Here is a 24,835-nt window from a genome sequence, read left to right on the forward strand (position 1 = left end):
GTTTATATTTATATATTTGGACTAAACCGCTCAAACTGGATTCTCTCTCTCTCTCTCTCTCTTTGCAAGTCTGTAGATGAAATATTAGTTAACTGGCTATGACTATTTGACTATTGACACATTTCTATTTAGTTTTGGTTTTAGTAATTATAGTTTAGCAGAGTTAACAGAACACTTCCAAGACATTTAATTTCAGCAAAGTTTAATGTTCACAGTTTACAGTTAACACTTGTGCATACTTCTTAATAATAAAAATAAAATAATTGTTTGAGATTGAACAAAGAACCAAACAAATGTAGCTCAAAAGTATGAAAGTAAAAATTATTCATTCAAACTCATTCCTATTAAAGATGAAATCTTGTTAAACATGTGGTGTATAAGAAAAATAATAATAATAATGTGTGCATGATTATTCTTTTATGGTTATTTCTATGATAAATAATTTCAAACATATTATTTGTGTATTGATCCATTTATGTTTTTTTTTTATCTATTGTCTCTTTTAATATCATATACTCACAGTTATAGCCTACTCATATTCATGATATTTAGTTTACTTCTACTCTAAAAATGTCTACATGTCTATGTGGGCTAGACATGCTATTTGTCTTTTCCGGTTTAGGCTTTTGTGGTATAGGCTATCTTGTTTATTATCTGTTAAGTTAGCACTCTAAGTCTGTTAAGTTAGCACTCTTTAACATCCGCTCACTTAAAAATAAATCACTTCTAGTCAACGACTTAATAACCACAAACAACCTGGATTTTATGCTTCTAAATGAAACCTGGCTAGAATACAGCTGCAGTGCAACAGTCCTCAATGAAGCAGCCCCTCCGAACTTTACTTTTATGAGTGTCTGCAGAGCTGTTAAGAGAGGTGGGGGTCTAGCTGCTCTTTTTAAAGATATCTATCGATGTAAGCAAATATCATTTGGGAATTACTTGGCTTTCGAATATCTGGGTATTGTGTTAAAAGGTGCTCCACGCATTTTACTTTTCATTATTTACAGGCCTCCAAAATACTCTCCAGCCTTTGCTGAGGACTTTACAGAACTGTTATCAACCATTACCTCAGAGTTTGACTGTTTTGCTATTGCTGGAGATTTTAACATCCACATAGATATTGCAGAGAACAATATGGCAAAAGAAATCAAAAGTGTTTTAAAAACTTTTGATCTGACTCAGCATGTACATGGACCCACACACAATCGTGGACACACTCTAGATTTACTTATCAGTAAGGGTCTAAACATTTCATTGATTGTTATTAAGGATTTAGCACTGTCTGATCATTTCTGTATTTTCTTTGATATATTGATCTCTCCTGCCACTGAAGCTAGATCTGTGTCTGTCAAGAAGAGATGCTTAAATGAGAACACTAGTGTACTATTTATGAAGGCTATATCCTTAACACCAAGCATATCTGCAGACTCTGTTGATTTTCTCCTTGATTCTTTTAACTCAAAAGTTAAAAGTGTAATTGGTGATATTGCTCCTGTTAAAGTCAGGAAGAAGAATGGCAGACAAAAAGCACCTTGGAGAAACTCAACAACAGTGCAAAATATGAAAAGACAATGCAGAAAAGCAGAGCGCATGTGGCGGAAGACAAAACTTGTAGTCCATTATAACATCTACAAAGACAGCCTTCATGCTTTCAACATAGAACTAGGCAAAGCTAGACAGACTTTCTTCTCAAATATTATAAACAGTAATTTAAACAACACACGCACTCTTTTTGCTATAGAGAGACTGACAAACCCCCCCAAGCCAGATTCCCAGTGAAATGCTCTCAGAGAACAAGTGTAGTGAGTTTGCTTCTTTCTTTTCTGACAAAATCAATAATATCAGAAAGGTGATCAGCACATCCTTGAGTTGCGCTGGGGTCAGACAGATCAAACCGCCTGAGAAAGTAGTTACTATGTCTGACTTCAAAGAAATTGATGGCAAAATTTTGGAAGAAACCGTACAGCACCTTAAAACATCAACCTGCGCTCTTGACACACTTCCCACATCATTTTTCAAAAGTGTGTTAAACAGTTTAGAAGCAGATCTCCTAGAAGTGGTAAATGCCTCACTTCTCTCTGGGAGTTTTCCAAACTCCCTGAAAACTGCAGTTGTCAAGCCCCTCCTGAAAAAGAACAATCTGGATAAGACCATATTAAGCAACTATAGGCCGATCTCAAATCTTCCTTTCATAGGCAAGATCATTGAAAAAGTTGTCTTCAATCAGCTGAACAAATTCTTATGCTCGAATGGATACTTTGACAATTTTCAATCTGGTTTCCGACCGCACCACAGCACAGAGACAGCGCTCATAAAGATAATAAACGATATTCGCTTAAATACTGATTCAGGCAAATTATCAGTGCTGGTACTACTCAACCTCAGTGCTGCATTTGACACTGTCGATCATAACATACTTCTTGACAGGCTGGAAAACCAAATTGCTTACCACAGCTATGCAGATGACACACAGCTCTACTTAGCCCTATCGCCTAACGATTACAGCCCCATTGACTCCCTGTGCCAATGCATTGATGAAGTCAACAGTTGTATGTGTCAAAACTTTCTTCAGTTAAACAAAGACAAAACTGAAGTCATTGTATTTGGAAACAAAGATGAAGTTCTCAAGGTGAACGCATACCTTCACTCTAGGGGTCAAACAACTAAACATCAAGTCAGGAACCTTGGTGTGACACTAGAGTCAGACCTTAGTTTCAGTAGTCATGTCAAAGCAACAACTAAATCAGCATACTATCATCTGAAAAATATTGCAAGAATTAGATGCTTTGTTTCCAAACAAGACTTAGAGAAACTTGTGCATGCTTTCATCACCAGCAGGGTGGATTATTGTAATGGACTCCTCACTGGCCTTCCCAAAAAGACCATAAGACAGGTGCAGCTCATACAGAACGCTGCCGCCAGAAAATATGAACATATCATACCAGTCCTCAGGTCTTTACACTGGCTCCCAGTTAAATTTAGGATTGATTTTAAAGTATTATTACTGGTATATAAATCATTCAATGGCCTAGGACCTCAATATATTGCAGATATGCTCACTGAATATAAACCCAACAGATCACTCAGATCACTAGGATCATATCAGCTAGAAATACCAAGGGTTCACTCTAAGCATGGCGAGTCTGCTTTTAGCTATATGCCAGCCGCAGCTGAATCAGCTTCCAGAGGAGATCAGATGTGCTCCTACTGTAGTCACATTCAAATCCAGACTCAAAACACATTTGTTTAACTATGCATTTACTGAATGAGCACTGTGCCACTGTTCGTCCGACTGTTTGTACTGTATTTTATTTTTTATTTTTCTAAACTGTTTTAGTTATTCTTATTTCTTTTTATTATTTTAATTTCTTCTATGTAAAGCACTTTGAATTGCCATTGTGTATGAAATGTGCTATATAAATAAACTTGCCTTGCCTTGCCTTATCAAGTTTCAAATTAGATGGTTATCTAACCTGGAATTAGGGTAGACCTAAAGCTGTATTGCATTTAAGGAGGCATGATGGAAATACCAACCCGATACGAATTTTACAAGGTGGCTCATACGACCTCACTCGTACGAATTCGTAGGATTTTTGCTTTGCGAAACGCGGGCAGTGGAATGGAGAAAAGCGCAAGGTCTCGAGGCGCGCCTTTTAAAAGGTTAACTTATTTTAATTTGAGTGCCGCGTTTTTAGAACGTAGGCTAGGCTATAGTCATGCGCGAGACGCTGCGAAAGACTAGCGCGTGTTTACATTGAAAAATAAAGTAGCGCAGTGGAAGTGGAATAGAAAAACGTGATTTTCCGGTAGGCCTACAGGATGAGAGCTTATTGATTACGAAAACGATTATCTATTTTTGTTAATTATTATTTTATTTCAGTTAGTTTTTCAGTAACTGTTGTTAGTTTAATTTAGTTTTAGTTTTTCATTTATGTTGAAATCTCTATTTTATTTCAGTTTACGAAAATGTTTTTTGACCAATAGTTTTAGTCTTAGTTTCAGTTTTCATTTACGAAAATAACCTTGGTAAGTAAGTTGGCCTGCTGAGAATGTTGTGGAAAATGTCTTCTCTTATTTTATGTTGCGGGAAAAGGTCAGGAGTCAGAGCTCTTCAGAAATCAGATTATTATACAATTTGCAATTATTATTCCTTGTTATTATCTGTAATTTTGCAAATAACCAAGTGTGACATAACGTGTGGTAATATTCACCCCTCCTGTTTTGCCACTATCAAGTTATACATCGTTTTCCTTTCTCTCTAATTGTGGCATTCTGCCAATTGATGGTATAACCCTCTTTCATAGGCAAAATGTAACATTCTCCAAGGCCAATTAACTCTTCCCAGAGGCAAGACACCTCTACGCGACACCTCTTAACAATGGTCTTATTCATTCACTTCATCTGGGGCCTCATGTATAAAACTTTGTGTAGATTTCATCCTTGAAGTGTGCGTACGCACACTTCTGAGTTTATATCAGAAGTATTTTATTTATTTAAACTGTTATTTGCGTCAGTTTCACTAAACGGCCCAACACGCTTGCTGGCGCGGACATTTAAGAAGGGATGGATATTTGCTTCAAGTGACAGGTTGGTGAGCGAAATTATATTTGTATTATCTTGTATTTCTTTAGATTTTCTGTCTAAAAGTGATCTTCTGCAAGACACCAGTGCAGAGCTATAATGAAATAGAGTCCAAATTTTATTAAAATCAATGAATCCATCAAACTCCATCATAATCATATCATAATGATAATTCAGGTTGATGCAATTTGATTTATTGGGTGATGTAATAGGATAATTTAGAAGTTTTTCATTTTAAATAGTTATTGCTATTTGGGCCAGTTGGTGTCGCCAAAACACATACTCTTCTAAAAGAGTGCGTACGCACGGTCAAGAGCATCCTTACGGTGCGCACTTATTTACGGCAAGTTTATTTTTTATAAATCCCGATATGTGCGTGGAAAAATGCGTACGCATATTTCTATGCCCATTTTGTGCGTACGCAACGTTTATACATCAGGCCCCTGGGGCCTCATGTATAAAACTTTGCGTAGATTTCATCCTTAAAGTGTGCGTACGCACATAAGGCAGAATTTGCGTACGCACAAAAGTTTTCAGATTTATAAAACCGTCCGTACGCCAGAACCTGCGCAGAATTCACTTTATAAATCCCAGTCAGCGGAAGATTGTGCGCACATGCGTCTCCTCCCCGAAATAACCATATATGGAGCTTACAACGCCTAGTTTTACTATGCATATCCTCGTCTGCATATCATTTGCATATAATTATTCATCCACGTGATAACGTTTAACGGTACAAGACACATTACATTAATAAAAATCATGTATTTGCCTATCTTTGTCTTGTTTTTGAATACATAAATCAAATAGTGTAAAATACATTTAATCTTTTCCACTGGCCGAATAGTATTTTTAATTGATTTATATTTTTAATGGAAACAGATAGGCCTTGGGCATTATTTGCACGAAACTATTTTCTCAGACAATCTGGTATTATCATGATAAGCAATTATCTCTGTGGTTAAAACATTTAAACACAGCACGCTACAGGAAACGTGTTCAAAAACATCGCATCCACAACAAATATTTCTATTGATTGAATTTGAATATAAAAAATGTTGTAACTTCTCAGTAATGATTTCATGTTTAAGTGTTCTCCATTAATTTGAATGGCATATTTAATCTAAATGTTTATATCATAAGTAAAACATAGTTTATATCAGAAGTATTTTATTTATTTAAACTGTTATTTGCGTCAGTTTCACTAAACGGCCCAACGCGCTTGCTGGCGCGGACATTTAAGAAGGGATGGATATTTGCTTCAAGTGACAGGTTGGTGAGCGAAATTATATTTGTATTATCTTGTATTTCTTTAGATTTTCTGTCTAAAAGTGATCTTCTGCAAGACACTAGTGCAGAGCTATAATGAAATAGAGTCCAAATTTTATTAAAATCAATGAATCCATCAAACTCCATCATAATCATATCATAATGATAATTCAGGTTGATGCAATTTGATTTATTGGGTGATGTAATAGGATAATTTAGAAGTTTTTAATTTTAAATAGTTATTGCTATTTGGGCCAGTTGGTGTCGCCAAAACACATACTCTTCTAAAAGAGTGCGTACGCACGGTCAAGAGCATCCTTACGGTGCGCACTTATTTACGCCAAGTTTATTTTTTATAAATCCCGATATGTGCGTGGAAAAATGCGTACGCATATTTCTATGCCCATTTTGTGCTTACGCAACGTTTATACATCAGGCCCCTGGGGCCTCATTTATAAAACTTTGCGTATGATTTGCGTCATAAGTGGCGTACGGATGAAACATAGGACGTGCGTACGCACAGAAATATTCGGATTTATAAAACCGTGCGCACGCACATCCTACGCAGTTTTCCCTTAATAAATCACAATCAATTCTAAATGTAGCGCAGCTTTTGCGGCTTCATGTCACGCCCATAGTTGCCCATAAATAGTCCGTGAAACGCCCACAAGTTAATATTCATCGATTGCGAAACCATGGCAAACACAGAGAGGAAAACCAAGAAACGTAACTTCACTCACGTCATTACGCATTGTGATGGCATCATGGCATTTTATTACCATCCATTTGATTGCATCTGACAAGCTACAGATGTGTTATGATGGTGAATTGCATAACATGCCAATATTATTGCAGAACATATTTCACTTTTCTTTTAGCAAATATGTGTTAATTTGCATTTCTGTTCTAATCTTCGTTTGATTTAGTTTGTTTTACACTGCAGATCGATCAAACGGGTGTTCGTGTAGGCTGTTAATTGACCTTTCGCCGAGCCCCGCCCCCCTTAGTTACTGTTGCTACGTCCGACAAACAAATGGTCAAACACGACCAGCGCGACAGATTGCCACGACGGAAAAAGGTATACCCGTGCGTGTCAGTGACCTTTTTTGGAGCAATACCTCCGCGATATCCTCCAGATTGAGGCAAAAAGGGTTACAGTATGCAGTGGAGGGATATATTATAATATAAAAATGCGCAATGAAGGAGACACGACTACTATCTACGTCTCTATCGAGGCTAATGCTTACCGGTGTTCATACACATCATTTGTGATTATGGCAAAGAACAAGGAAACAAGTGTTTAAAAGCATTGTAAGACACTTACTGTTGTGTTTTTGTGTGAAAGAAAAAACTGTCTCTGAAAATAAAAGTGCTGTCAGCAATAATTTCTTATGTGTGTTTTTTCGCATAACACTATGACTAAAATTTTAAATGCTGCAAAACACATGGGAGTTATATTCCCGATGCTGTAGTTTATTTGATCAGACACAGTATATCATTAATCAAGCTTAATTTGACTTTTCAACTACAATTAGGCAGGTGAACTGAAAGCTTTTACAATATTTTAGCTATAACTTAGGCCTATATCATTGACAAAAGTATGTGGTGCATTTTCTTCCAAAAATGATTTTCTTTCTCAAATTCATGCTTCAAGTTGACAAAGCACAATAAACGAAATTACACAATAACTGTTTAACCAGACATAGCCTTAATTTGCATCTAAATAACTTTCATTGATTGTCTTTCATAATGCACTTACCATAATATTTATTAGGGGGACAACAGATCACAAAAATCGCGGTTGAGACCATAATATTTATTAGTGGGGCAACGGATCATAAAACTCGCGGTTCAGACAATATTATGTTTTTTGAGTTACAGATAGGATAGTTTTTCAGATCAGAAAAACAAAACAAAAAAAAACTTTAAGTAACGTTAGCCATCGATACCACAGCCAGCAGACGTATTTATGCTTCGTAATGTTCGACACATTTAACTGGGAGTGGGGCCGTCCACACTGTTTTATCCATTGTAGGCACCGCTCACGTTGTGTTTTCGGCTTTGGGAATGGAAAGACCACAACTCCTCCAGACAATCTCTCGGGTATGTAGTGTCCGATTTACAAACGCCATGGGCGCACGCTTCACCATCTTGCTAATGTTTGTCGGACCTGCTCACATAGTAACGGTTGCTATGATGTGTGATTGGACAATGGCCGTTTTGGGGGAGGGGCCGGCGAAAGGTCAATTGTAGGCTAAGACTTGCTTTGTGAAGTCTTCATGTTATTTATGAGAGGCAGTATTGCCGTTTATTTTACACAACGGTCTACAGTTTCACACACTTTCACGTGTTTCTTCCAACTGCCGACGGTGTCGCCATTTCTCATTTCACCCGTTTTTGTGCGTACGCCTGGGTCAGAGTGTGCGTGAAAGACCGCACATTTTCCCGTCAAGTTTGCTTTTTATAAATACCAATTATTGCGTAGAGAGCGGCGTACGCCTTCTTTTGTGCGTACGCAACGTTTATAAATGAGGCCCCAGGTGTTTACCAGAAAATATGCAAAAACTGCGGTTGCACAAACTTCTCATCTTGACCTTTGTAGTCACATAGGCCATAAGGCCTTATAAAAACATCTGGCTTTTATTGTATTCAAAATAATTCTACAATTGTTTTCTATAGAATAGATTAAATATTTCAACAATAATTGCATTAATCCTCACTAAAAAAAACTTTAAAAAAAAAACAATAAACCAGCTTTTTGTGTGGCTATTTTAAGCTGTTGTTGTCAGTAAAATGCACAAAATATAGTTTGTGAAAATGGCCACAAAAACATTTGAGCCTTTTTCATCAAAATATAGACCAGAATCTTCTTTATCAAACCTGATGGTGTAAAATAGGTGCCCAGGCCAAACACCGTGACACATATTAACACAACTTTAAAACGTCATCACCAGAATGAAAACTAAACTGAAACCGACCCGCCGTGATTTGTTTTATTTTACAGCAATCAAACAGTGCAACTTGCAAACGGGGAAACTCTCTCAAGAAAAAGGAGGTGCGGTGTTCCGTAACGTCTAATAGAGGGCGCTAGTGTGTTAGAAAATGATCCAGAAACATGAGGAAACCTGTCATTAAACAATTGTAATCACAGCGTGAGCGCCTCGATATAATAATGTGGCCTTATTAACTATTATTTATCATAAAGCATATAGTCCCTAAACCTATAGTACATTATAAGTGCCAGCAATTTCATAGTACATGCACATCCCCTCACCCGCTCTCTCCTTTTTCACCTCATTGACGTCATTACTTTACAACTCGGGGTGGACCTCTGGAGATGAGATGTGAGTGAACATTAGCCAATGAATGACCACACCCTCAGTTCAAATGTGAGATGTGAGCCAATCATCTCCTCGCATTTACAAGCGGAGGCGGGCCCTATCAGTCTCCGCTGATTTCGCTCTTCATCAACACGGTCTTTTTTTAAAGTTCCGTAGACGATGAGAGAAGGGGGGTTGTGAGGATACGGAAAATAGGGACAGTTTGAATATTTTAGATGTTCACGGGGCATAAAAAAAATCAAAAGAAGAGGTGAAGGAGTATATCTGGGCGTTTTTTGTACCACATTAACCATTTCCTGGTGTTTAAATACGGGTAGGCAATAGCTAGCGCCATCAGGCTAACGGCGTTAGCAGTTAGCTATCAACCAAACGACAAAGGAAATATAGCCAGTAAATTCACATTTCCATAACGATATCTTTTATACGCTTTGCTTTTTCGGATTGGGGCCTTATTTTTTGACCAACCACCAAGATAACAGAAAACGGAAGACTCGACCTGTTTGAATAAACCCTACAGAAATCCACTAAAATGGCGGAGCCGGACAAATTAAACATAGACTCCATAATACAGCGTCTCCTGGAAGGTGAGAAGAAATTCAAATATCTTTAAAAAATTAACCGTTTCTCCGAAATGAAACGTGTAAAACCATCAAATACTTGTGCATTTGAGTTTGTTTTGCATGTATGTCGTATATTATAGAATAGTAGTTACTGTTAATGATATTTTGTGCTCTGAAAAAAGCCGGGGGAAGTGGAGCGAATTAGCAGTTACTAGCCAACAATCAGTCTAACGTTACACTAATTTACTAAAAGCTGCCTGCGATTTTACAGTCGGTCACATATCTGTCATAATAAAGAACATATATAGATGACAAGTGTATGCTCTTTTTTTTTTCATAATCTCATAATGTTAAGGTTATGAGTTGAAAATCGGCCAATATTTCATTCAATGACTACTGGTGTTCCAGTTTTTCCAAGTGCTTTTCCTTTTTAACTTATCTGTGTCCAGTTGTTTATCTTCAGTTTCAGCAGGGGAAGTCCTGTGTCTAATTAAAACCTGCAGCAATAGGATTACTTTAACTAATGAGGATGTAGTTAGTAGAAGTGTATTACCATGTGATCTTCACAATAGAGGCCTTCACAACACGACATACGTCGTTGAAAACGTGATCACTTTCTTTTTTGCTTAGGAGATTCTACATTTAAGCTGTTTTATTATCTGAAGATAACATTTCTGTACACCAATTTTTAGTTATATGCATTTACACTGATTGTAAATACTTTAGCCCTTCCACAGAGTTTAATTCTTTTGGAAGCCCAATGTTGTTCAAGGGTCCTTTTTTTTGTAGTGTTGTTTTGCAATTTGATGTTAATTTCTACAAAGTTGAAATATTTCAGAAAATACTTGGTTGTATTTAATGGTTGAGGTTTTAGGTAAGGATCTGCTGGGTAGTAGGAACAGAATTTGTTAGTCTCTTTCTTATGTCTTTTGTATGTAATGCTTACTGATGCCTACTGAGGTACATTGCGAACCATAGCACAGATGGGCTTAATAAACCTAAGCAAGGAGTTTATTAAATGTCTGACTCGCATCAAGCATGTGTGTTGCAAAATGAGAATGCTTCGGGCCGTTTTGTAAACTATGTACCATCTTTCCAGCCGTTTCCGTAGCAGAGGAAGTTGAGTGAGGTCGTAAGCTGGCCCACACAGCATCTGAGCCCCTAGAACTCCATAGAGACCTCTTTAGATTCTGCGCAATTCATCATTCTAAAAATTCATGCAAATCTCTGCCCGTATTCATTTATTAAATATTTTTGGCTTGTTTCATTGTGCTTTCAGCTCTATTTAACAAATTTTGCCATATTTGAATTACATATTAAAATTGCATGTATTTGCAGATTCCGTGTGGGCCTCTTCATGAGTAGTTGTGAAGTTTAGACATCACAGTTACTGATGGTGCTGGGTCGTTTGGTCTGGCTTTGCAAGAGCGATTGAACCGTTTTGATTTTATTTATTTGGCATGAAATTGAATGTCTCTTTAGTATTTTTCATATGTAATAAAAGAAAAAGACACACACACACACAGTCGCACAAAGAAAACCTTTTCCACGTACATCGTACCTTTTACCTATTGGCTTTGGGTTCTGTTGGCAGCACGGTTGTGTAAACCTTGTTTTTCTTTTCTGCAAATCGCAGTTAAAAAAAAAATAAACAAGCCTGATAATAGTTGTATATAAATCTCCTTATGTAATCCTGCTGTCCTATTTTCCCTCAAAGCTTGATGCCTTCATCCGAAGTCCTGATTCTCCTGAGTAAATTTTTTATGGCTGCTCTGCAGATCACACAGATATCGCTATTTTATAGATATTATATAGCCTATTTCATATAGATATTATATATAAATTAATTTATTGTGCCTATAATGGTCATATCTACTCTGACATTATATAAATGTAAGGAATATTTAGTGAGTAGAGACTGAGTTATGGTTTCCTGTTCTCAACTCAACTTTTATTTGTAAAGCACTTTCAAAACCATTAGAATGGACAGCACTTTGGTCCATAAGTAGTAAATAACTCTAAAATACATAGATTTTTTTAATGCTGTTTTTTAGGGGTGTAACGATATTCAAATAGAACCGAAAAACCGCGATACACCACCCACGATACGTATCGCGATACTCTCATGGTGTACCGAAGACGCCTCGCCCCCTGCTACCCCGGCCCAGCCCTGGCTCAATGGACCTCATGTCTGATGTGTACACAACGAATACCTAACCACCATTAATACCATATAATAGCAAGCTTCGTGTTTTGTTACTTTCGATAATAAGCAAGGTGTAATCTTTTAAATTCTGTCTATTTGATAACGAAATTCAAACAATAAACGCCAGTAAACGCCATTCTCTTCCTCAGTTACAGAATAAACATGAATGGACACCTGAAGGTATGTTGAAAGATACAGTATACTTACTGAAATGCATCATAACTCGTGTAATCGATCAATCAGTGTTTCAGCAGCGGAAAGACGTCAATAAAACAGCTTAGTTTGTCACATAGCATTATATTTACCTCAGGTAAGTCATTCAGTGTCCACAGCTTGTTGGTTCTTAAATTAACTCTTGCTCTAAATAAATGCACTATATTAGCCTATATATTATATTTTACTTAACCTGTTAATGATATCTTGATTATTTAATGTTTAAAATATCGGTCATGAAAATGACAGCAACTGTGTAGCCTACATTTTTATTTCAATAACGAATTAGAGTAAAAACATAAGTTAATGCAAAAACTGCCTTATGTGCAGTTTACATGTTTTCATATGTGTTGATTATTATATCTAAAAATAAATAGCATCTGAATTTAGGTTAAAAGTCTAGGCTCTGTTGTTAACCTTTAATGTTATCGTAATGTGCGGGCTCCCTTTATAGTTTACAGCATTAGAAGATATTTTTTTATCCTTGCAAAATGTTTAATTGTAATTGAATTATTTTAAAGACAAAGATACAATTTGTTCATTAAACCACTGTAAAAAAAGGAAAGAAATCAATTTTACCTTTCTACACCCCCCACCCCACCGAACCGAACTGAGACGGCAAAACCGCGGGACATACCAAACCGTCAGTTTTATGTATCGTTACACCCCTGCTGTTTTTATGCTGTTCTCTATATGATATGCTGTTCTCTGGACCAAAGTTCTTGCTGTCAGTGATTTTGAGGGTAGGGAAAAAAGCACATTGCTCTGACATGCAGATATGGTCAGACTCTGTATGCAGGCAGGTTGTGCTCAACAATACACGCGTATAATACAGTGAACGTATCAGAGTGTCCTATTTACCAAAGTTTTCTTGTGTACTTGGGTTACTGTGCTTGTAGGTTGGAAATAATTACAAGTTACATAACTTAATCCTCTCTTTTAATGAACCCAGCGGTGCGTCTTTTGACAGGCAGTACCCTTTTTTTTTTTTTAAATCCGGATCCTAAGACTGGAATGTTCAGTGATTCCAGCTTTTAAGTCTAGATCCTTTTGGTTCAAGCTGCTCTATACTGCAGCGCTGTTGTGCCCAAACTCCCAAAGCCTCATGGCCAACGAATGGAAAATCAATTGTACTGATTACAGGTGACATGAAGGAAACTTTTGCACGTAGATTGTTGCTTTTGGTTGTTTTATGCTGGTTGCTGTGTTTTCCCAGCATCTGCTAACATTTGTCATTCTGTTGAGGTGTCACATAAATAAGTTGTTTTCTTCTCCTCAGATTGTCCCTCTATCTCATTGCCTTCATTGGATTAAGTGTAGAGGGTATCACCTCTGAGAACTTGCAGATTCCGAGGGAAAACACATGGATGTCCGTGTGATGACCGTCTTCATTACGATTAAGCACTGGACTGTTAGCATGACTGTATTTACCCATCGCATGAGACGGCTAGATGCAAACTTGTAGTTAAATTTAATTGCCTTTGTTGTTATCTGTGATTTAAAGAACTTAACACACCTACGAGCTACCGTTCAAGTGGTTTATTTATCAACCAAGTACACCCCCTATTTGGTGGGTGATTGAACTGTTCTCTGCACTACTGTTTTTCTACTTATTTATGGAATTTAGCACACCTAACTTAGAACACCTGTGGTTATTGTTTGAGTGGTTTATTTGTTTGTTTGTCGTATAGGTCCACCCCCAACCTTGTGTTGGGTCTAAGCTCTGTGATGCTTATTGGCCCCGTGACTAACTTTAGAGCAAGTGCTGTTAGGGCATTAGCCGGCCTTAATCTGGGTTTAAAGTGACGAGCGGCAAGATCCTATTTATACCCACTTTTCACTGGCTGAGCTGACAGGCTTCCGGTCACCGTCCTGGCCCTCAGATCACTCAAGTGCTGAAACCTTAAAGGCCTCCTTTTTTGAGACCCCTCCTAACTGTTATACCACACCATTGGTGCATGTTTGGTGCACATCATCTGATTTGTTTGCTCAAAAGTCCTCTATTAAAATGAAACCAAGGTAGTTAGCGTCGGTTATTATCAGTAACAAAAAAAGTGAAGTGCTTGTTCCCTAATATGAAAGTCAAATTCAGTGTATTATCTCTCCTTTGTTGTGCAGGGGAGAAAGTGAAATGTAACTTCCCAGGTAACTTTGATGCAAACACACGCTGTTCGTGACAAAGTAGTAGCAACCATACAATATGCATTATCAAAATGTACAAACAATAAACCCAAGGGAAGGTCAATATAGATCTTGTGCAAATAAATGGCACACAATGTCAAACACACTAGTTAGTTCAGTACCAAATCGATATTAAAATAAAGGAAATGTAACAATAGTTTTTCAATTCTTATAATACATCTTCATAATGCATACAATCTTTCTGCAGTATTATGGCGCTTTTCCATTACCAGTACCAACTCAACTCAACTCGACTCGCCTCGTCTCGCTTTTCGCTCCGTTTTCCATTGCAGATAGTACCTCCACAATAGTACCTGGTCGTCATAGCGACGCCGCAGGAAACTGCCGTGACGTAATCTTCTACGCTACACACACCCAGCCGCTACCCACACACACAGGACAATGGAGGAAATCGAGTGCATGCTGTTTTTGGATGTTTTTGTTTTTGCTGTTTTTTTATTCAGGATACTCCGTCTGGCGCGTGCAATGATGACGCAGTGAATAGTGACGATTCTCTCTGACCAATCAGCAGTCTGCCGTGTTTTCACGTCACATTTTAGTATCGCCTCAACTCGCCCAGAACCTCACCGGAGGTGGTACGAAAAAAAGTACCTGGAAGCAGGTACAGGTACAACTTTGACACAGTGGAAAACCAAACAGAGTCGAGGCGAGCTGGTACTGTGTAGTGGAAAAGCGCCATTATTAGAAGTATCGTATAGAGACTGAATTCAGTGTCAGTGCATGCATATTTGAAGTATCCTCATGGTAAAAAAAAGCTACATTAAGTAGTTAGAAGTCTTGTATGATTTTTAAATCATACTCACCAAGTCATGCTCACCAAGGCTGCATTTATTTGATAAAAAATATTGCGAAACATTATATGTGTGTATATATATATATATATATATATATATATATATATATATATATATATATATATATATATATATATATATATATATATATATATATATATATATATATATAAAAAAAAAAAAATTTATGTTTTTTTTTTTTTTGTCATGGCAGAGCTGAATTCAGCGGCCATTCATTACTCCAGCCTTCAGTGTTACAAATATGCTGATCCGGTGCATGTTAAAAACCTGTGCTGCTTATTTTTTTTTCATTTTTTGCAAACTGATTTTTTTTCAGCATTCTTTGATCAATGGAAAGTTCAAAAGAACAGTTTATTCGAAATGTGAGTCTTTTATAATGTCTTTCCTGCATAAAATTAACTTCTTTAAAGAAAAAAAAAACTTTTGAATAGTAGTGTACAGTACATGCTTGAATGGCAGCTACTTGGTCAAAATAGTGATGTATCATAGTGATTGATGTAATTTAAGTTTAAATTTCGAATTGAAGTTAGGCTATATCATTAGGTTAAAAATTAAGTAATTGTTGCTTTGGTATGTACATTTATATTGAGAATTGTGAAATTTCAGTGGTATACTCTGCCATTTTAGTAATGTGAGACTGCATGGCATGCAGGAATTTTTCACTTTACACTGTGAAGTGTGCTGTGGGTGTCTTTTAAACAGCTGCACGGATATGTATTCAATGTGGGTGAACATTCAGTCAGCCAGCTGTTTTTCTCTGTGGACTGTCACGTTGAATGAGACATCTTCTGTAGAGATGGGTGGATGCAAAGAAACATTTTGTCATGCACTGTAAAATTGTTTTGGCAGTAACATTGTTCAGTTTGTATGATGTGGGCATTGTGATTTCATAACATTTCAGCACTGACTATTTGTGTCCTTGGTTAATTTGTGTAAAGCAGCATTCTTTAAACATTTATTTAGAGGTGTAGCCTGGGTGCATTGATTTTGTGATTGTGCACAAATAAGCCATCTTCCAAATCCTTGCATAACTGCCCGATTATATGAGTCACCGGGATACGCTCCGTGTATGCTACAATATTTCTTGCCTGAAGGAAGCCATGTGAAATGTATATTTACAACCCAACAATGGCTTGACTACAACTGCAGGGATGCTTATTTTTACATTCTGAACATCCCATGCACGGATGCATTTCAGATTTTTGCCCATTGTGACCTCGGAGATGGCCGCTTCAGCCCTGTCCAAATAGGTGGCTATATTGCAGGTGCATCATATGTGCTTTCTTTCATCTGCTGCTGCCAGCTAAACTCTCGAACAGCGCGGCATGCTGCCAATCTAAAAGGGCATGTTTGAATAATACCACAGGTCTGCGTTGTGTGAGATGACAGTCTGTTTAGACCCTGCAAGCCTTCCGTCACAGCAGGCCAGCAAATCTCTTTGGGTTTTTTTTTGGGGGGGGGGGGGGGGGGTCTGTTGACCCATGTTTTTTTGTGTGTGTGAATAATATTTAAATATATCTGCAATTTTAAATCAATCTTAAATTGCACATGATCTTTAACACTGGGCAGCTGTGTCTCAGAAAATAAATATCTTTACCACGCATTGTGGTTTATAAAAGCCATATGTGCGGTTGTGCTAGTGTGGACTAAGCGAAACGCTAAGGACTGCTTTAACAAACCTGCTAAATTCTGTAAATGCCTTTGCTGGGTCTTGCGCGGTTGGGGTTCCTGTTTCAGCAGAGACACATGATCTAGTGTTTGAGTGCACTGACGTCTGTGCGTCACTTTTCTGTACATCCCATCACTTCAGAGAGCCTCTCATCCTCTAGCTCTTCCTAGTTTTTAAAAGCACTTATTTTCTGATAACTGGGTCTAATCTGGCACATTTGCTTTTTGTTTGTTTTGGCCTGATTCCTCCTATTCTCATTTTGTCTCTTTTGTGCTTTTTCCAGTTAAAGGCTCCAGGCCAGGCAAGAACGTACAGCTGACAGAAAGTGAAATCCGTGGCCTCTGTCTCAAATCCCGAGAAATTTTCCTCAGCCAGCCAATCCTGTTGGAGCTGGAAGCACCGCTCAAGATCTGTGGTATGTTTGTCCTAGTGGGTTCCCACGATCATGGAAAACCTTAAAGGGGTCATATGACGGTTCTAAAAAAAACATTATTTTGTGTATTTGGTTTAATGCAATGCGTTTATGTGGTTTTAGTTTAAAAAAAGTCATTATTTTACACATACAGTTCATTATTATTGCTCCTCTATGCCCCGCCTTTTTGAAACACGTAGATTTTTACAAAGCTCATCGTTCTGAAAAACGCGGTGTGCTCTGATTGGCCAGCAATCCAGATTGGCCCAAATACCTCAAGCGTGTGATGGAAATGTCACGCCCCTTACCATATTTGGAACATCAGCTCCCATTGCAATAACGACAGGTGATAATGTCGATACTACCTTATCAATTCGAGCACGAAACTGATCCGGAAAATGCAGATGACCAAGCTGATCGATCAACTTTGCCAGCGCAACTGGACCAGAACATATCAGATTGGTATGGTTTTATTTCATTGGGGACATAATTGTTGATTATAATGACTTTTACTGTCTTTCTACGCGCCGCGCTACAGGGGAGAGAACATTATGTAAACATAAAACCATGTCTGCATTTGTGATCGTAGAAATGACAAACAAGCGCTACTCTATACTACTCAAAATAATTTATCCATATTAAAAAATACTTACTGTGCTGTGTCTGTGAGTCAGAAGTGCCAGACTGTACTTGCAAAGATGGAATTGCCCCACTTTTTAGAATCAGCCTTTGTGCACAGCCGGCCTTGTACTCTCCCAGGTTCTGGAAACAGTCTGTTGTAGATTTGGCTGAGCCTTAACTTTTACAGAGTATCTCTGCAGATCTTATACATGCACAAATAGCTACATAACACACTAAAGAAAAAGGAAACCAAGAAATTGCATCATATGACCCCTTTAAAGGTATTCAGATCTAAATCAGTGGAAATTAAATTAAATTAATTAAATTATTTTACTGAACATAATTGTTTTTTTCTGTTGCATGTGCAGGTGATGTTCATGGCCAGTACTATGACCTTCTTCGTCTCTTTGAGTATGGGGGCTTTCCTCCTGAAAGCAACTACTTGTTCCTGGGGGACTATGTGGATAGAGGGAAACAGTCTCTAGAGACCATTTGCCTCCTGTTGGCCTACAAAGTCAAATATCCTGAAAACTTCTTCCTTCTGCGTGGCAACCACGAGTGCGCCTCTATCAACCGTATATATGGCTTCTATGATGAGTGTAGGTATCAGTATAAATTCTGAATTTGATCTCTTACAACTAGGGCTGGGCATTTTGACAATATTATCGTATATCGACGATGTCTTGCAAGTGTCTCGAGGTTGATTATAACAGTCAGTTACCAGACGATCATCGACAATATACGATAATGACATATATAATTCACATAGCCGCATAGTTACCATACACACATTTATTCACATGCAATAGCATGAATTAAATATTTTCTATAGGCTAGCAGTTAGTAGGGTTAGGAATAGAAAATCGATTCCAGTTCTTGATATTATTTAAGTGCAAGACGTGCCAAAGAGAACACTACTGGATGCGTGCTGTTTTCTTGCTGCGCAAAGCCCAGCTCTCATATAGTGCACAGACAAATACACACACACACACACACACACACACACACACACACACACACAATTATGTCCAAATATGCCCGTAAACGCAGTCAGTTTTGTCTTAAGTGAACTTAAACGGTCGGCCTATAGGATAGACAATATAATTGGATATTGCGGTATTTTTTTTTTAAGGTGATTATAGACAAAATATTTTTTACATATCGCCCAGCCCTACATACATCTTCATAAATGCTTATGATGCCTTTCCCATATACACATTTCATGATTTTGAATGCTCATAAGCTATTTTTTTCTATCCTCTAAGGTAAGCGACGGTATAACATTAAGCTGTGGAAGACCTTCACAGACTGTTTCAATTGTTTACCTGTGGCTGCCATTGTAGACGAGAAGATCTTCTGTTGCCATGGAGGTGAGTGCAGGCAGAGGTCTTCTGTCCCCATGGCAATTTTAATGTTCTGCCATAACTCCTGTATTGACTTTGCAATTTCCCTGGATAAGTTAAATATAGCTGTTTATAGCCATATGACTGGGAGACCATAAAGTTTGGTTCATTTGATTGGCACGAAATCTCAACGACACACCAGGGGTCTAACTAGAGTCCTCATAAAAAGACAGTTTTGTGTACACTTCATTTAAGCTAGTGTGGTTTTGCAAATGATGTGGCAGTAATCTGCTCTGGAAATGAACCGTAATTGATTAGTTTTTTTTATTTTTCTGATTGTCATCATATCCTCAAAATATCTGCTGTGCTTAGCAATGAAATGCAGTAAATATGAACTGTTTTAAACATAAAGATCCAGATGGAGTGCTCATATAAAGATGTTAAGGTATATCTTTTTATTTTTGCTTTAAGCAGCTTAAAATTAAGGGGTTCACTAAAACTATTGATTGATGTCATGAATGCATACATGGGAGAAACGGCACAAACAACCAGCATTTCCTGCACTACTAATCTACCACCACAGTAAAAAATTAAAATTATTACTGTTTTGTGAGTGTGCCGTGCAGTCTGAATTGTACTGTTGATATACTAAATTGTTATACTTAAATTGGAACAACAAATTTTGTTCTTAATGCACTTTAGTTATCTGGAAATAGTGCTGAAGTTCAACTAAAGATATACTTAAAGCAGCAGTCCGTAACTTTTTTGGGTTAAAAATTATCCAAAATAAATTTGCATCATGGGGCACGCTAGGCACTAGGCAACCTAATAAGGTACATAACCAGCCAGTGTTCAAAACTATCTGCTTGCCTTAGCTCGATTCAAAACAGTAAGCTTGTAATAATGTTCCAGTGGTACTGGTGGATTTCCACAGGAAATTTGAGCATGTCTTTGCGTCATTGTCACATCTGTACACAAAGGTGTCTCGTCTAGTAGGCTATATTGTGCGTGAGGATGTTGAAGATGGAGATTTATAGCCTTTTCTCACAGCACTTGATATAATTAAACTTGATCAATTTGATGGCGGATCCAGAAAGGTTCAAACGACAAAAACCAGTGACAACTGGTGATTCACCCGTTGTAAAATGCAAAAGACTTCGGACTTCAGAGTGGCCAAAGGAAAAAAAAGTATGGACTTCAGCTTTAAGTATATTTGTGCTATAGTGGAACTATTGCAAGTATACTTTAAAGCAGGGTTTCTCAAACTCAGTCCTGGAGGGCCACTGTCCTGCACAGTTTAGCTCCAACCCTGATCAAACACACCTGAGCAAGCTAATCAATGTCTTCAGGATCGCTAGAAACTCACAGCTAGGTGTGTTTGATCAGGGTTGGAGCTAAACTGTGCAGGACAGCGGCCCTCCAGGACCGAGTTTGAGAAACCCTGCTTTAAAGGGTTCATCGGATGCAAAATTTACTATTATGGTGTTTACAACTTTACATATAAATGTGTCTCTGCAGTGTGTGGACACAACCACCATACAATGAAAAAAAAAAAATCCATTCACTCCTTTTTTGTTTTATCAAAAAGCCTAAACGCTCTCAATCAAGCCGTTTGGATTTTCTGAGCAATATGATGCCATATTGCTCATGCTCCACCCACGACCACTGACGGACTGTCCCGTATTAGCATATTTCCGCCCTCAGCCATTTGTATACTGTCCGCCAAGGCAGCACTTTACGTGTCTTGTGCGACAACCCCCATGTAAGAGAGGGGTTGGGTGAGCAGTTGCTCATTATCATTTAAAGAGGCATGCACCAAAACAGGTCACTGTGAACAGCTGTTTTTGAGGAGGTAAAAAGGGTGTTTTACACAACCATTGATGAATTTTAACCAAAGTATGTTACAAACTTTACATGAAGACCCTAAAGAATCATACCAACTTGTGGAAAATGGGCGTCCGATGACCCCTTTAAATAATCTTGCATTTTAAAGACTATTATACAGAGATCATACTATCCTTACTAATAGTGATATTAAACCGATTTTAAGGCTTAATATCAAGAAATGTGCATTGTGCAATAAAGTTGATTATATTTATATCAGTAAGTCTTAAGCAATATGTCAGTAAATATATTAATGGATTTGTAGTATACTTAGTATGAAATAAATGTTTCTAAAATTATATTTAATTTTTTGTTATAAAACACTTTAAAACTTAGAAGCTTTTTATAGGAGACATGTTAAGACCTTCTCTCATTTAAATTCGAATCACCAATCTGTATTGAAGGATTCTGACATGATTTCTTCATCTTGCTTGTAAAGCTGTTTAGAAATGTGTTATTTTGCACAAAAGAAAAAGTTGCTCCCTAAAAATGCACTGTGAAATATAATGAATTGTTTTCTGCTCCAGGCCTCTCTCCAGACCTGCAGTCAATGGAGCAGGTGCGGCGCGTCATGCGGCCCACGGATGTGCCTGACCAGGGGCTGCTGTGTGACCTGCTTTGGGCCGACCCAGACAAAGACGTGCTAGGTTGGGGAGAGAATGACCGTGGTGTGTCCTTCACTTTCGGTGCAGACGTGGTGGCCAAATTTCTTCACAAACATGACATGGACCTAATATGCAGGGCACATCAGGTTAGTATATGTTCTGCTGTTGTAGGAATGCTTTAACAAAGCCTTGTAACATTAATAGACTACAAAATGTGACGTTTTCATCTTGTGCAGGTGGTGGAGGATGGTTATGAGTTTTTTGCGAAGAGACAGTTAGTCACCCTGTTCTCCGCTCCCAACTACTGTGGCGAGTTTGATAACGCCGGGGCCATGATGAGTGTGGATGAGACACTCATGTGTTCCTTCCAGGTAAGAGATGAGCTGTCATTTTCCTCCCTGTCTTTTGCCTATACCTGATTACAAGGCTTTCCAGCTTCTCTGGAAATACATAAAGTATAATTTGACGGTCTGGCCAACTTCCTCTGTAGATTTGCGTTAGGTCATCTCCGGAACATTTGTTCTGTGCGTTTACAGTGATTCTATTGTTCTGTTCTAAAACCTAGTGCACTGCCTACAGATGCTTTTTAAGGCATCACGCTCTCAGCATAAAGACAAAAAAAACTAGGCAACCTAATTATACTACCATCTAAGATTGCTCATTCTAAATGTGCAGTCACATTAGCAAAATGGTGGGGAAACAAGGCACATTTGTCTGTCATTATTGTAGTGATTTTTAATCAAGTTCATTTCTTTTTATAATTTGGGGGGGGAAATGGGCCTTAAATATCTTCCAGTTTCTATTTCAATAAAAAAAAAGTTTTTGCTATGAAAATAGCTAAAGAAGCTGGCATAGTTAAAAATCAGTAGTTTTGTATTGCTAATGTCAAACTGCATTCAAATCAATTGTTAGTCAAGTCTCTCACACAGAGGTACTACCTATGTAGAGGGTTTTGAATTAGTCAGTTGTGAGGTTCTATGATGGTTAGTATGGGTCCCTATGTAGGTAGCTCGCTAGATTTTGAAACGGAGCTTATAATGCACCAAAGCGCTCTCTCTGTGGGAGGACGTGGCTATATTTGGAAGTCTGTGAGCTGTCGTGCGCCGTTGCTCACTCTCGTCCTCTGTCTTTTTCTCAGATCCTTAAGCCAGCTGATAAGAAGCTGTACTACGGTGGAGGAGGTGGAATGGGCTCAGGACGTCCAGTCACCCCACCGCGAAATTCAGCCAAGGGTGGAAAAGCCAAGAAATAACACCCGCTGGATGATCCCTCCACCCCCAACGTCGTCTCTCCTGAAAATTCCCTGTTCTCTCCCTACTCTTTCTCTACCTCCCTTCTTTCTTTCCATCTCCAAATGGCTATAAAGCAAAACAGTACCCAGGGTTGAAGTCCTTTTCTCTCTCTTTCTTTTTTAATTTTTTTTTTTCTTTTCTTCATGTAACTTTACAAATGTGTGTTTATATATATATATATATATATATATATATATGAGACTGCGTGTGTGAGCATCGGTTATGTTTGTTAGGCTCTTTGTGTTTGTCTTTCCACCCATCCTTCCCTTCCCCTCCACCGCTCATTGCCCCCATCTCTCCACCTGTCTCTGTCAGGGAGCCTCTGACGAAGTCTACATTTGAACTCCCAGCCAGGCTCTGGGAAAGATTGAGACACAGAGGGGTCAAAGGGGGCCGGTCGAGAGGTGCGGGTGAAGTCCCCCTCACTGTTTATGTCCTGACACCCTCCTGCATTGTTTTAAACACAGAACTTGCACATCCTGCATTAGTTAGAGAGCCAGTCTGAGTGAAATGTGATAAATGTATACACACACGCAGGGAGAATGGATGTGCAGAGAAAGCGTGAGGTAGAGAGAGACTGTCACAGGTGCATAATTTCCATTTAGAGATCCAGTGATTTAAAACAATCAATCATGTTGGAACTTTTTACTTATTTTTTTCCTTTTCTTTTTTTTTTTTTTTTTTTTTTTTGTAGTTGGATCACAACAAAAGCTTTGAAATTCTTTGCTTACTATGTGTGTTTTTTTAGTGTCTTTTTTGAAAGACAATTATCAATAAAGAGAACTTTATTTAAACATCCTGTACTATCTATCTTACTGTGTCCCATTCTCCCACGTTATGACTCTCTTCCTCAGGTGTTGCGAATCTGTCCTGTTCTCTATTTTCTTTCGTTTTATTTGTTTATTTAACTAAAGTGGATTGAATGTAGTCTTTTAGGGTTGACCAAAGTTGACATTTGCTGAGAAGGACCGAGATTGTACACCTAATCATTTTCTGTTTGTCTCCAACTTGCTTGCTGCCTCTTTCTCTGTCTGCTTCCTCTCAACAGTAAACTCAGTCTCCCTTTGCCTTCCAATTATGATATTCTCCATTTTACCTGTTTGATTACTCAAACATAATTACCCTTATCTGTCCTATTGCTCTGTCCTTCTCTTTTCACTTTTTGATAGTTAGCATTGTCTGGGTTTTGAAGCACTGGGCGACACCCAGCTCCTGGATCTTGTTTTGCCAGCTCAACTTGTCCCTTACCTCTAGAGATCTGTTGTCCTATTCATTCCCCTCCCTCCATTTCAAACTGTGTGTTCTGAGTTGCCAGACAGGATTTAAAGTTTGATCCATTTAAATCTCAGAGGAGTTGCTACTGTAATTAGGATTTAAGAATTTTGTTTGCCTCAAACTCATATCACTGGTTCCAGCAGGTGGCGCATTTCACAAAATACTAGTTCTTCTATATGTTCATAGGGGATAAGAATATTGCAAAGCAATACACTAGTGTCCTCTGCTGGCTCAAAGACACTGACATTATTATTTTTTTTTTATGTTGTCACCTGCTTAATATGTTCTGAAATTAATAGTTTTGTAATCTAAAGCAGAGTAGCAACATCTAAAATTATTTTAAATAAGCAGGTAATCTTTGGTTAAGCGTGTAGATTAAATGTCTTTTATAATATGAAAGAAAAAGAAAAAATATAAACCAAGGGTGTCCAAACTCAGTCCTGGAGGACCACTGTCCTGCAGAGTTTAGATTCAACTTGCATCAACACGCCTGCCTGGAAGTTTCTAGTATTCATGGAGCAGGATTGGACACTTCTGATATATGGTG

The 24,835-nt window shown here is 38.0% G+C and overlaps 1 protein-coding gene across 1 annotated transcript; it reads left to right on the forward strand.

Annotated features, from left to right (window-relative positions):
* The first annotated feature begins 9,293 nt into the window (after window positions 1–9,293).
* Window positions 9,294–23,109, forward strand: ppp1caa (protein phosphatase 1, catalytic subunit, alpha isozyme a). The gene is made up of 7 exons (XM_079883517.1): window positions 9,294–9,775; window positions 17,140–17,271; window positions 18,258–18,488; window positions 19,155–19,259; window positions 21,644–21,867; window positions 21,958–22,092; window positions 22,860–23,109. The coding sequence occupies exons 1-7, from the start codon at window positions 9,721–9,723 to the stop codon at window positions 22,971–22,973; spliced, it is 996 nt and encodes a 331-aa protein (XP_079739643.1). The 5' UTR covers window positions 9,294–9,720; the 3' UTR covers window positions 22,974–23,109.
* Window positions 23,110–24,835: the final 1,726 nt, after the last annotated feature.

The sequence above is a fragment of the Squalius cephalus genome, assembly GCF_949319135.1.
Source record: "Squalius cephalus genome assembly, chromosome: 1".
Classification (NCBI taxonomy): Eukaryota; Metazoa; Chordata; class Actinopteri; order Cypriniformes; family Leuciscidae; genus Squalius; species Squalius cephalus.